This window comes from Vulpes vulpes, chromosome 8 (genome assembly GCF_048418805.1).
Source record: "Vulpes vulpes isolate BD-2025 chromosome 8, VulVul3, whole genome shotgun sequence".
Taxonomy (NCBI): Eukaryota; Metazoa; Chordata; class Mammalia; order Carnivora; family Canidae; genus Vulpes; species Vulpes vulpes.
The window spans coordinates 43,376,441-43,390,843 of record NC_132787.1 but is presented as its reverse complement, the minus strand read 5'-3'; the positions used below and the strand labels follow the sequence as shown (position 1 = coordinate 43,390,843).

Sequence of the window (14,403 nt, the reverse complement as noted above, 5' to 3'; positions counted from 1 at the left end):
CACTCAGACCAGCTCCAGGAAAAAAAAAAAAAAAATCTGCTGTCAGTCATTTACACTTTAGTATAAAGTTTAATCGGTGCATGATCTCCCTGGGAGTGTCTGTTGTTCAGGCTTTTGTTCTGGCAGTCCCATTAAAGAAATGCCTGATATATGTGGGGAGCAGACACCCTAGAATAAAGGGGGCAGCTCGCTCAGGCCATACCTAAGTCCAAGACGCTCGAGTCCAGTATGAGAGTCAGGCTACCAGAGCCACCTGTCAACCTAACGTCTTAACAGAAGTGGGGACCCGGAGGCTGAGCAATGCATGCTGTGTGTGGCTTTGTGGAGCAATGGCTTTCAGCAGCACTGCTTACATTGGGTTGTAGAACCTCTGCTGTGCACCGTGCTGTGCAGTTGAGCAAATAAGCTCAGGGACGTTAGGTGACCTGCCCAGGTTCACGTAGGCCGGAAATGGAAGTGCTGCAATTTAAACTCCGCTCAGCCTTGACCTGTGCTTCCCCCACCACTGGACTCTAAGACTAACTGTTGCTGAGGGAGATGTTGAGAATACTTTTCCACCCCCAGAACAGACACGGATTAGCAGGAAAAGGAGAAGGCCAGGAATAGGCTGAGTGCTGAGTCTAGGGGGCTGGGATCCAGGCCTTTGTTGTGGAGAACCAGACTGGACCATCTAAGGAGAAACCTCGACAGCTGGCTGAGATTAATGGCCTCAAACCTACCCGCCCCTATGCCCGCCCTCTCCCCTGGAGCCAGCCCTCCCCTCGCCCCTGCTCAATCCTTCTCAGTCACGTCTACACCAATGACTGCCTCTCCCTTGTGCCTAGCCATGCCCTCCCTTCCCATGCAGCTCTCAGCCTCCACCCGCTGCCCAGGCTTCTACTGCTCTCCCAAATTCGCTCCCACCAAGACCTCCAAAGATTTCCTCCCTGCCCGATCCACTAGACACCCCTGGCCTCATCTCCCTAGACTCCCTTTTTTTTAAATCTCCATGCCTCAGCTTCCATAACAATGCGCCCTCCTGGGTCTCCTTGGGTCCCTGAATTAACCTTCTGTTCTCCTCAAGCAATCCTTTCCCTCTGCCTGCCTCCTGAGATTGGTGTTTCCCAGGGTTTATCCTCCACTCACAGCTCTCCTCATGCTACACACTCTCCTTGAGAGAGCTCATCTACCTTCAGAATTTCAACTCTCACCTATGTACTAATGACCCTCAGCCTTGCCTCTACTTGCTAGACTCACATATGCTTTGCCTATGGACAGCTCTTCCTGAACATCATGTGAGGTTTTAAATTCAAGTGTGTGTGTCTTTCAAGATATAATGCAATTGGTCCCTTCTGGAGTTGCACAGTGCACAACCTGCCCTATAGCACTCAGTAGGCCTGCAACAAGAACCTTGCATTCTACATAATCCAAGAGACACTAGATACCTTCCACCCTTCCCAACTTTTTCCTCTCAATCTTTCTGAGATTCTTAGTTTTATTCAATAATACCATCATCAGCTCAACCACCCAACCTGGAAATCTGAAGTCATTTCTGACTCCTCCAAGCTCTTCTTTTTTTTTTTTTTTTTTTTTTAATTTTTTTAATTTTTATTTATTTATGATAGTCACAGAGAGAGAGAGAGAGGCAGAGACATAGGCAGAGGGAGAAGCAGGCTCCATGCACCGGGAGCCTGATGTGGGATTCGATCCCGGGTCTCCAGGATCGCGCCCTGGGCCAAAGGCAGGCGCCAAACTGCTGCGCCACCCAGGGATCCCTCTCCAAGCTCTTCTATACTCTCTGCCTGGAAATCTCTTCCAGATCTCTTTGGCAGGCACAACTCTCCCAAACTTCTAACACAAAACTCAGATCCCACTTGTCCCAAGAAGTCTCCTGGCGCCACCACTACCCCTCCCCAAACTTTGTTGGCACCCCTTCACCTGCAAACACGTATTATGCTATCTGTTTGTGGAGGAGTAGCCCTCTAACTGAGGGTTTTACAAAGGCAAGGACTATGATGTGGCTCCAGTGCTATATACAATAATTGGCACATAGTAGGACCTCAGTAATTATTGGTTGAGTGACTACATGAATGCAACCTTGACAGGATTATGTGGACAAGCTCATTTTGCTCTATCTGGAGATGCTCAGATGAGGTCCTGTGTACTCATCCCAGGACACCACCAGCCTGCCCAGGTGGCAGGATCTTGATGCATTTCCAGGGACCAATGAGAGAGGTCAGGGCTTCTCCATGAGGCTGCCTGCACCCAGGGTAAGGAGTGGCCTCCTCACGTCCTCCCTGCCTGGCCTGCTCTCACCTCCACAGAAGCAGCTCAGAGCCTCTTCCTCTGCCCCAGCCTCGTGTCCCCTCTGAAGTTTCAACTGAGGTTTTGGTAGCCAGTAGTGACCTTGAGCAGGACACCCTGAAGAGCCATTGAGAAGTTTCAGTAGGGTCAAGCAGTTCCTGTTTCCATCCTCTGGGTACTCCCCACCCAGGCCTGAGCCTGTCCACAGGCTCTTTCCCTTCTCTCCTCTCCATTCCCCCCTCACAAATCAGAACCCTTGGGAGCTTGAGGTCAAGCTTTGCTTCCCTGCTCATCTGCCCTGCCCCCTTAGGGCAGCCGCTGAGCCCTCGAAGGGTCCTCTTGATCTCCCGTCCCAATCAGGAGGGATGGTGCATCCATGTATATATGTGCATCTCTAGATATTATGTGTGTCTCTGTGTGTCTCACTGGGTGTCTGTGTGTGTACATAGTTGTTTTCTATGTGCATGTGTGTGTGCATGTGTATAAACACGTACTTTCGTTGCCCGGCAGAGTGAAGCTATGGGCAGACACCTTCGGCAGGGACCTGTATAACACCGTGACCAAGTACTCAGGCTCTCTCCTGCTGCAGAAGGTCAGTAACCCTCTTCCAGGGACTCACAGGGTGGTGAGGAAGCAGGCAGCCAGAGACTTCCTCCTGGTAGTGAAGTAGAGTCCTCTAATTCCTAAATGTCCATGCTGTAAGGGGTCTTAGAGATCATCTAATCCATTCTCCTCATTTGCAGATGGGGAAACTTAAGGCCCAGGGATTTGCCCAAGTCACAGAGCAAGCCAGTGGGGGCAGTACGGTGGAGTGGCCAAGAGCAGAGTGTCAGCTCAGATCTTCCAGAAGCTGATGCCAAGATGGAATTAGATGGGCAAGAGATTTATTTGGAGGGTTCTGTGAAGGATAAAGGGAGAGGGAGCAGGTGTGAGCAGAGTGGGATGCAGACCTAACATCTGTGAACAGGGATGGGGAGGAAGGTGAAGGAGGTAAGCAACCTGTGGGAGCTGCTTGGCTGGTAGTAGAGTGAGCCTCCCACTCGCTTCCCTTATCTCAGGACCTCCAGCCATGCCCTACCCTGGAGGACGCCCACAGGGAGCCCTGGCCGAGGTCTAGTGACCCTGGCTCCTGGGCAGGAAGCAGGGCCTTGTGGAAGGGCGATAGATGCACCAGCTCCACCTCGCCTTTATTGATTAATTGCCTTATTGCAGATTGACACTGAGCCTGTCCTCTCACTGGATTATAAACAACCTCATTTTCTCTGATATTTGTAACTCGCAGACCGGTTTTAACAATGGCCTGCCATTCTCTTATTACCATTTGCTAAGAGCTTTACATTCACAATTTCATTCTCACCACAATTTCATGAAGTGAGTACAATCTTCACCATTTTCTAAATGTTGCTAAGAGCAAAGCTCAGGCTTTTATGCCTGCCCGGGACCACACTGCACCCCTTCCTCGGGCCACAGGGGCTGGAGGCAGTAACAGGGCCAGCGTGAGCGGCTTCCTGTCCCATGGCCCCTGCAGGCGGCTGCAGCAATGACAGCCTGAACCCACTTCCAACCCACGTGGAGCTTTCACCCTATAAAGTGCCATGTCGTTTGATTTTCTCATTTGTGCCCTCCAACGCTGGGTGAGAACGACATCGCTGTGATGACATGGCTGTTTTTAGTAAAAGCATTCTAGAATGTGCTCTTAAGCCATGCAAATGCCACATCTCATAGTTGAGTTCACGGAGTAACTCGCCTGAGGTCACAGAGCCACTAGGTTGCCACATGAGGTCATTAGACATTCGTGACACACAGTAGCTGAGAGTTTATATCTCCTGTGAATACTTGCAGCTGCTGCTAAGCTCTGCCCAGGCAGTGAGCATTACAATTCACATGGGTGTGGGCAGGGGCACGCATCAGCAGGGCTGATACCATGGGGAATCACAGAAAGATGACCTGATAGCTCATAGACCCTGTGAGCAGCCCCAGAGAGGCACCATAAAGAAGTTGGAAATCGGGGAGACCTGGGCCATCCCAGGTCTTCTGTCCACTGGCTGTGTGACCTTGGTCAAGTTTGTTGACCTCTCTGAGCCTCAGTCTATCCCTTTTAAGGATATTAACCTCTGTGTGTCCAGAGTTCCTGGAATAGAGAGAACTTTGATAAGAGGCAGCTATTAATATTAGTGGGGGAGATTATACAAGAAGAGGAGGATATGTCCTTGCCTCTAGTTGAGTCAACAGGACTTCACAGATGTGAATGCAGTAGTTGAGGGGATGGAGGCCACATGCAATCACGTATAAGACAACAGGTGCCCATCTCTCCCACTTTCCTTGCACAGAAATACAAGGATGTGGAGCCCAGTCTGAATATCATGGAGGTGGATGGCTTAGAGCTGGTGAAGAAGTTCTCAGAGGACATGGAAGCCATGCTGCGCAGGAAAGTAGAGGCTGTCAAGGTACTCTAGGTTCTGTGATTTGTCAGGGGAGGGGCTTCCACCCCAGGTCCCGCAACACATTAGGGTTCACTCTTAGTGTGGTACAGTCTATAGGTTTTGATACATGCATCTACCATTATAGATCATACATAATAAGTTCACTGCCCTAAAAAATACTGTTTCCTGGCTATTCATCCCTCCCTACCCACAAAACTCTGGCTACCACTGATCTTTTTACTGTTTCCATAGCTTTGCCTTTTCCAGAATGTCATGGGATGCAGGATGTAGCCTTTTCAGACTGGCTTCTTTCACTGAGTAATATACATCTACCTTTTGGCCATTGTTGAGTAGTGTTGCTGTAAACAATTGTACACAAATTAGTGTTTGAGTACCTCTTTTCAGCTCTCTTGGGTATATTCTTTTTTTTTTTAAGATTTTATTCATTTATTCATAAGAAACAGAGAGAGAGAGAGAGAGAGAGAGAGAGGCAGAGACACAGGCAGAGGGAGAAGCAGGCTCCATGCAGGGAGCCTGATGTGGGACTCGATCCCCAGACTCCAGGATCATGACCTGGGCGGAAGGCAGACGCTCAACTGCCAAGCCACCCAGGTGTCTCTCTTGGGTATATTCTAAGCAGTAGAAATTTTTGAAGACCTGCTGGTCTTGTTTTGCCTATTCATTCTCCCTTTCATGTTCCCCTCCTGCAGAATCTGGTAGAGGCTGCTGAGGAGGCTGACCTGAACCATGAATTCAATAAGTCACTGGTGGTGAGTCTTCCTGCTTCCAGAGCTGCTGCTGGGAGGGTATAATGACCAATGGCCCAACCCCCACCAAGGGCCAGGGTCACCTGAATACAAGATATGGAGGGGTAGAGTAGAGGGGAAGGCCAGAATTGTCTTTTATTGTGCACAGGATTTGTATGAACCTATTATAGTTTGATTCTGAAATCCATTCAGTCTTTTGAGAAGAGATTTATGGACCAGGTAGGAGAGACAACTATTAAGACTTGGAGGGGGGTGGGGCAGGGGACAGAGTGGCAAGCCACCCATTCTACAAACATTTATTGCCCAACCACAGTGCGCTAGCTTCTGCAAAGATGAAAAGTCAAGAAGCTCATAGACTAAATACCTCTAGCATAAGGCATGTAACAGGTCCATGAGAGTTGATATAACTCTGTTTACAAGAACACAGAAGAGAAGGGGCAGAGGCTCAGAAACCCCTGCAGACAGGATGGCATTAGGGCCAGCCTTGGGCTGAGGGGAATCTGAGCAGGAAAGGCATGGAGAAGCTGAGGGAAAAGAAAAGACACTGAAATAGGAAAACAATAGATTGATGAGATTGCTAATGGTCAGCTCTGTATGTCCAGGGGATCGTGAGGTAGAAAGTGACTATAGACAGATAGAAATCTGGCCTCGGGATCCCTGGGTGGCGCAGCAGTTTGGCGCCTGCCTTTGGCCCAGGGCGCGATCCTGGAGACCCGGGATCGAATCCCACATCGGGCTCCTGGTGCATGGAGCCTGCTTCTCCCTCCGCCTGTGTCTCTGCCTCTCTCTCTCTCTCTCTGTGACTATCATAAATAAATAAAAATTTTTAAAAAAATTAAAAAAAAAAAGAAATCTGGCCTCAACTCAGCCTGGAATGGCACATATTGAAGGATTTGAGCAGGGGAGGGACACAGCTGGATATGTGCTGTATGTAGAAAGCTCTTGCTGTCAGTAGAGTTGTGGCCTGGGGTGGAACATAGGGGTGTCCTAAGGGGGCTGTTCAAGACTTGAACCAGGTGTGGAGGGAGGGTGGAAGAGGGTCTGATTATGGCCCTAAGTGTGGTAATCCAAGTGGACCCTCCAACACTGCATGTTAGTACCAGAGAACACGCTGGTAGCTCCTCAGAGGGTACGGGAGGGGGGCACCCACTGGTGCTGCCTCAGGCCCAGGCTGCATGCTGTTTCTTTTTCTTTTTTCTTTTTTTTAAAGATTTTATTTATTTATTCATGAGAGACACAGAGAGAGAGAGAGAGGCAGAGACGTGGCAGAGGAAGAGAAAGGCTCCTTGCCGGGAGCCCAATGTGGGACTCAATCCTGGAACTCCAGAATCATGCCCTGAGCTGCAGGCAGACGCTCAACGCTCAACGGCTGAGCCATCCAGGCATCCTTGCAGGCTTTTTCTTAAAGAGAGACGCCTCACCTTTCAGGGCCCATCATTCCAGGTCCCTAGGAACCTCCCCACACTGGAAAAAAATCGATGGTACCCATGAGGCTGTCACTGTCTCTTTACCTCACCTTGGATTTCTGGCTGCCTGTCTCTGGCTCTCATCGAGTCATACACACACATGCTCAACAGAGTGGGGAACTGAAGCAATCATCTAGACAATTTATATATAAAAAACATTTGAATCAACCAAGAACTCCAATATCTGGATATGTACTGTCTGTATGTGTGGTGCAGATTACTGCCTGAATTGTTCATAGATGTTGCTGGTCTGGATGCTGTCAGTGTGTCTGACCCTGTCACTCATGTCAGAGTCCTCTGACCTGCACCATTTCTCTTTCTCTCTCTCGCCCTGTGGGTCTCTTGTGTCCACACCGGCTACCCTACTTGTTCCTGTCTGCCCCTAGTTTAACTACTACAATTCTGTCCTGATCAACGAGAAGGATGAGAATGGTGACTATGTGGAGCTGGGGGCTGAGTTTGTCCTCGAGTCCAATGCTCACTTCAGCAACCTGATGGTGAACACCTCCATCAGCAGCGTGCAGCTGCCCACTAATGTGTACAACAAAGGTAGCTCCCCGACTCACCCTGTGCCTTGGCACTCTTTCTGAACAGTTTGTGCTTGCTAGGTGGTACTGTGCATTTTAATGCTTTGCTTCCATTTTCCTGAGAAGCCCTGCAGAGTATAAATGGATTCTCCAACCTCCTTGACCGAGGAGAACAAGTAAAAGGATTCTACACAAGTCAGGGCTGGGAGAAAACTCAGTGTTACTGGAATGGAGGGTGTGAGTGTGGTTCCAAGTGCAGCATAATAGGCAATTATAAACAAAATCACTGCAGGTTGGGCTATGTGTGTGTGTTCAGTGGGTGAAGACCTGGTCATTGTTGCTTCTGACTTAGTTTCCCCAGTAGTTCCTTCTATAATCTCTCCCTTTAGACCCAGACATTTTAAATGGAGTCTACATGTCTGAAGCCTTGAACCCTGTTTTTGTGGAGAACTTCCAGAGAGACCCAACACTGACCTGGCAATATTTTGGCAGCTCCACTGGATTCTTCAGAATCTATCCAGGTAGGGACTTTGGGAGGCATCTCCGTGGTCTTCTGGGCTTTTCTGGGAATAAGGCAATTGAGGCATTGAAGATGGACTCTGGCACTCAGACCCCCAATGAATGGAAAGTATCTAACTGAAAGCATCTCCAACCCACATTTTGACACTTCACAACATGTTAAGCACATTTACAATAAATAGCTGATAAATGAATGAATGAATGAATGAATGAATAAAGCTATCAAACACCATGGTAACCAGCCCCAAAATGCCCACATTAAACTCTTGTCCCATGAAAAGCACTATGGAAAATGCAAAGTAAGATAAAACAAGTCTTGATCTTAAGAAGTTTATATCCTAATTAGAGAAATAGAGTATACTCACTTGAAGTGCTCAACAGCAATGCAGAAAGTGTCACAGATTAGTATGTGATTAGTGGCCACCTTAATAGGTGACATGGGAAAGCTCCCTTGCCCATCAATAAAAATAGGAAACAGAAACATCTACCACAAGGTTTGCATTCTGCTCCAACCCATTTTTGTATTTTAGCACAGTGTCGGTAAAGTCTTGAGGTTGCCCTGTTTTTCTAAGTCAGGAAATCAGAGAAATCCTAAAGGGATCCTTTGTGTCCCCAGTCTGGAAAAGCCAGTTCCTCCACAGAAGCCCATAGGGTTCCCATTGTTAACATACCCTTGTTTCTCCATCCCAATCCACAACCAGTCACTGGTTCTTTTTCTGCTCTCCAGAGCCTCAATGAGCAAGCTCATCCCTCTTCTATGTAATAGCCCTTCAAATGCTTGGAGACAACTCACATGCCTCCTGGATCTTCTCCGGGGTAGAATTCCTGCAAATATTTCTGTCACATTACGGCTTCCAGAGATATCAATTTGTATGCAAACAATGCAAAGAAGGGGGCAATTTCTCACACCCATACCCACATTTACAGATATGTGTCAGCCCTCAAGTGGACAGGGTTGGGTTGACTGTAATCCTTGATCATGGTATGCTGTTCCCATGGGTCCATGCAGGCCTATCTCTATTTATTTCATTCTACTTTTAATTTTTTAAATAATATAATGAATACTTGTATATACATCACCAATATAAAAACTAGAATGTTAACAAACTTCTATCTACTTAATAGGCTCCTCCTCTGATTTGCCCTTGACCCCAACCTGCCCCAAATCCCACCCTCCCCAGCTAACCAGGTAATAGCTATCCTGCACTCTCAACTTATCCCTCCATTTGAATTTTTTGGCTGTCTGCTTAGTTATTTAGTCTTATCTCATATTGACAAATGCACATACACATCTACTTAATATATTAGTTTGTTTCACTCATTTTTGAAATTTACTAAACTGGTTTTATGTTTAGACTCTCAGAGCTTGCTTTTTCATTCAGTATTATACTAGCAACATTCATCTGGGTTGTCACATATATCTGTACTTTGTCATCTTTGTTCCTGTATCATATTCTTGGGAGCCAATATATCAGTTTATTCATCCTCCTCATCCTATCTGGGTTGTTTGCAATTTTTGTTTTTCTTCTCTGTTTTTGTTTTGTTTTGTTTTGTTTTACTTTTAAGAACAGTGTTGCTATGAATGTTCTTATCATGAGTCCTGAGACATATTGTAAGAGCTTCTCTTGGGTATATACCTAGGGATGGAACTGCTAGATTCATAACTGTTCAGCTATGGCAAGAAAGTGCAAAATTGTTTTCCAAAATGCTGGCACCAATGATATTCCCACCAGCCATGAATAAGAGATTCTGTTGATCCACATTTTCTCAAACCATGGGTATTGTGAAATGTTAACCATTTTTTATAATAACACTTTAGTATAAAATGGTGCTTCACTGTGGTCTGGCATTGCATTTCCTCTTCCACTTGTGAAGTTGAATGTCTCTTCATATGTCATTTGTTGCATGTATTTCTTCTTCTATGAAATACCTATTATGTCTTCTAATTGTTTATTGCCTTTTCTAATGTTAACCCAGCTTCACATTTTTATGAAAACCTAACTCAATCATAACAAATTAGTCTTTTATGCATTGCTGGATTTAATTTGCTAGTATCTTGTTTAGGATTTTTTGCATTGGTCAGTGAAATGGTCTTGTAATTTCTTTTTCTGGTACTGTCTTTGTTTTTCAAAATTATACTAGCTTCATAGAATAAGCTGGCAAGTATTCCCTCTTTTTCCAATTTTTAAAAACATTTAAATAAGTTAGAGTGATTTTTTGCCTTGAAAGCTTATAAGGATTCATCTATAAAACCATATAGACCTGGGATGCCTGGGTGGCTCAGTGGTTGAGCATCTGCCTTCCACTCAGCGCATGATCCTGGAGTCCCAGGATCGAGTTCCATATCAGGCTCCTTGCAAGGAGCCTACTCCTCCCGTCTCTGCCTCTCTCTCTCTCTCTGCCTTAAATCTTAAAAAAAAAAAAAAAAAAAAAAAAAAGATTTTATTTACTTATTCAGGAGAGACGTAGAGAGAGGCAGAGAGAGAGAGGCAGAGAGACACAGGCAGAGGGAGAAGCAGGCTCCACGCGGGGAGCAAATGTGGACTTGATCCTGGGACTCCAGGATCATGCCTAGACCAAAGGCAGGCATAAAACCAGCAAGCCACCCAGAGATCCCCTAAATAAAATCTTAAAATTAAAAAAAAAAAAAAACATATAGACCTGATGTTTTCTTTATGGGAAGATTTTAAATTTTAAATTACCATTTCATTATGTTTAATACGTGCAAGACTAATAAAATTATTTATTACTTCTTATTTTGGTAAAATACTTTTTCTAAGATTCCATCCATTTTGTCTTAATTTTCAAAACTATTTCCAGAAAGCTTTTATTCTATTATCTTTTTAATCTCTTCTGTATCTATAATTATTTCCCCTTTTTATTTATAGTATTATTTTTTTCTTCATCATTCCACCACTCGTTTCTCTATTTTGTTAGTCTTTCTCAGGAATCATCTTTTGTCTTCATAAACTGCTCTCTTCTTTGTTCTCTGTGTCATCTGTTTCAGTTCTGACTTTATCTCCTCTTAACCATTTCCTTGGATCTGTTGTTCTTTCTTTTTTTTTTTAATAATAAATTTATTTTTATTGGTGTTCAATTTGCCAACATACAGAATAACACCAGTGCTCATCCCGTCAAGTGCCTTCCTCAGTGCCCGTCACCCATTCACCCCCACCCCCTGCCCTCCTCCCCTTCCACCACTCCTAGTTCGTTTCCCAGAGTTAGGAGTCTTTATGTTCTGTCTCCCTTTCTGATATTTCCCACACATTTCTTCTCCCTTCCCTTCTATTCCATTTCACTATTATTTATATTCCCCAATGAATGAGAACATACACTGTTTGTCCTTCTCCAATCGACTTACTTCACTCAGCATAATACCCTCCAGTTCCATCCACGTCGAAGCAAATGGTGGGTATTTTTCATTTCTAATGGCTGAGGAATATTCCTTTGTATACATAGACCACATCCTCTTTATCCATCATCTTTCGATGGACACTGAGGCTCCTTCCACAGTTTAGCTATTGTGGACATTGCTGCTAGAAACATCGGGCTGCAGGTGTCCCGGCGTTTCATTGCATCTGTATCTTTGGGGTAAATCCCCAACAGTGCAATTGCTGGGTCATAGGGCAGGTCTATTTTTAACTCTTTGAGGAACCTCCACACAGTTTTCCAGAGGGACTGCACCAGTTCACAGTCCCACCAACAGTGTAAGAGGGTTCCCTTTTCTCCGCATCCTCTCCAACATTTGCTGTTTCCTGCCTTGTTAATTTTCCCCATTCTCACTGGTGTGAGGTGGTATCTCATTGTGGTTTTGATTTGTATTTTCCTGATGGCAAGTGATGTGGAGCATTTTCTCATGTGCATGTTGGCCATGTCTATGTCTTCGTCTATGAGATTTCTGTTCATGTCTTTTACCCATTTCATGATTGAATTGTTTGTTGCTTTGGTGTTGAGTTTAATAAGTTCTTTATAGATCTTGGAAACTAGCCCTTTATCTGATATGTCATTTGCAAATATCTTCTCCCATTCTGTAGGTTGTCTTTTAGTTTGGTTGACTGTATCCTTTGCTGTGCAAAAGCTTCTTATCTGGATGAAGTCCCAATAGTTCATTTTTGCTTTTGTTTCTTTTGCCTTCGTGGATGTATCTTGCAAGAAGTTACTGTGGCTGAGTTCAAAAAGGGTGTTGCCTGTGTTCTCCTCTAGGATTTTGATGGAATCTTGTCTCACATTTAGATCTTTCATCCATTTTGAGTTTATCTTTGTGTATGGTGAAAGTGAGTGGTCTAGTTTCATTCTTCTGCATGTGGATGTCCAATTTTCCCAGCACCATTTATTGAAGAGACTGTCTTTCTCCCAGTGGATAGTCTTTCCTCCTTTATTGAATATTAGTTGGCCATAAACTTGAGGGTCCACTTCTGGATTCTCTATTCTGTTCCATTGATCTATGTGTCTGTTTTTGTGCCAGTACCACACTGTCTTGATGACCACAGCTTTGTAGTACAACCTGAAATCTGACATTGTGATGCCCCCAGCTATGGTTTTCTTTTATAAAATCCCCCTGGCTATTCGGGGTCTTTTCTGATTCCACACAAATCTTGAAATAATTTGTTCTAACTCTCTGAAGAAAGTCCATGGTATTTTGATAGGGATTGCATTAAATGTGTACATTGCGGGTAACATTGACATTTTCACAATATTAATTCTGCCAATCCATGAGCATGGAATATTTTTCCATCTTTTTGTGTCTTCCTCAATTTCTTTCAGAAGTGTTCTATAGTTTTTAAGGTATAGATCCTTTACCTCTTTGGTTAGGTTTATTCCTAGGTATCTTATGCTTTTGGATGCAATTGTAAATGGGATTGACTCCTTAATTTCTCTTTCTTCAGTCTCATTGTTAGTGTATAGAAATGCCACTGACTTCTGGGCATTGATTTTGTATCCTGCCACGCTGCCAAATTGCTGTATGAGTTCTAGCAATCTTGGGGTGGAGGCTTTTGGGTTTTCTATGTAGAGTATCATGTCATCGGCGAAGAGGGAGAGTTTGACTTCTTCTTTGCCAATTTGAATGCCTTTAATGTCTTTTTGTTGTCTGATTGCTGAGGCGAGGACTTCCAGTACTATGTTGAATAGCAGTGGTGAGAGTGGACATCCCTGTCTTGTTCCCGATCTTAGGGGAAAGGCTCCCAGTGCTTCCCCATTGAGAATGATATTTGCTGTGGGCTTTTCGTAGATGGCTTTTAAGATGTTGAGGAATGTTCCCTCTATCCCTACACTCTGAAGAGTTTTGATCAGGAATGGATGCTGTATTTTGTCAAATGCTTTCTTTGCATCTAATGAGAGGATCATATGGTTCTTGGTTTTTCTCTTGCTGATATGATGAATCACATTGATTGTTTTACGAGTGTTGAACCAACCTTGTGTTCTGGGAATAAATCCTACTTGATCATGGTGAATAATTTTCTTAATGTACTGTGGGATCCTATTGGCTAGTATCTTGTTGAGAATTTTTACATCCATGTTCATCGGGGATATTGGTCTGTAATTCTCCTTTTTGGTGGGGTCTTTGTCTGGTTTTGGAATTAAGGTGATGCTGGCCTCATAGAACGAATTTGGAAGTACTCCATCTCTTTCTATCTTTCCAAACAGCTTTAGTAGAATAGGTATGATTTCTTCTTTAAATGTTTGATAGAATTCCCTGGGAAGCAATCTGGCCCATCTGGATGGACTCTTGTGTCTTGGGAGGTTTTTGATGACTGCTTCAATTTCCTCCCTGGTTATTGGCCTGTTCAGGTTTCCTATTTCTTCCTGTTCCAGTTTTGGTAGTTTGTGGCTTTCCAGGAATGCGTCCATTTCTTCTAGATTGCCTAATTTATTGGCGTATAGCTGCTCATAATATGTTTTTAAAATCGTTTGTATTTCCTTGGTGTTGGTAGTGATCTCTCCTTTCTCATTCATGATTTTATTAATTTGAGTCTTCTCTCTCTTCTTTTTAATAAGGATGGCTAATGGTTTATCTATCTTATTAATTCTTTCAAAGAACCAACTCCTGGTTTTGTTGATCTGTTCCACAGTTCTTCTGGTCTCGATTTTGTTGAGTTCTGCTCGAATCTTAATCAACTCTCTTCTTCTGCTGGGTGTAGGATCTGTTTGCTATTTTTTCTTAGCTCCTTTAGGTGTAAGGTGAGCTTTTGTATTTGAGTTCTTTCCAGTTTTTGAATGGATGCTTGTATTGCGATGTATTTCCCCCTCAGGACTGCTTTTGCTGCATCCCAAAGATTTTGAATGGTTGTATCTTCATTCTCATTAGTTTCCATGAATCTTTTTAATTCTTCCTTAATTACCTGGTTGACCCTTTCATCTTTTAGCAGGATGGTCCTCAACCTCCAAGTGTTTGAAGTCCTTCCAAACTTCTTGTTGT

At 44.4% G+C, this 14,403-nt stretch overlaps 1 protein-coding gene across 1 annotated transcript in view; it reads left to right on the top strand.

Moving 5' to 3' along the window:
* Nucleotides 1-14,403, top strand: part of CACNA2D4 (calcium voltage-gated channel auxiliary subunit alpha2delta 4) — a 134,027-nt gene that overhangs the window by 16,503 nt on the left and 103,121 nt on the right. Inside the window, exons 3-7 of the mRNA XM_025995478.2 lie at nucleotides 2,794-2,875; nucleotides 4,614-4,730; nucleotides 5,417-5,476; nucleotides 7,326-7,488; nucleotides 7,856-7,987. Of these exons, the coding sequence (XP_025851263.1) occupies nucleotides 2,794-2,875; nucleotides 4,614-4,730; nucleotides 5,417-5,476; nucleotides 7,326-7,488; nucleotides 7,856-7,987 (554 nt within the window). The remainder of the gene's footprint in view (nucleotides 1-2,793; nucleotides 2,876-4,613; nucleotides 4,731-5,416; nucleotides 5,477-7,325; nucleotides 7,489-7,855; nucleotides 7,988-14,403) is intronic.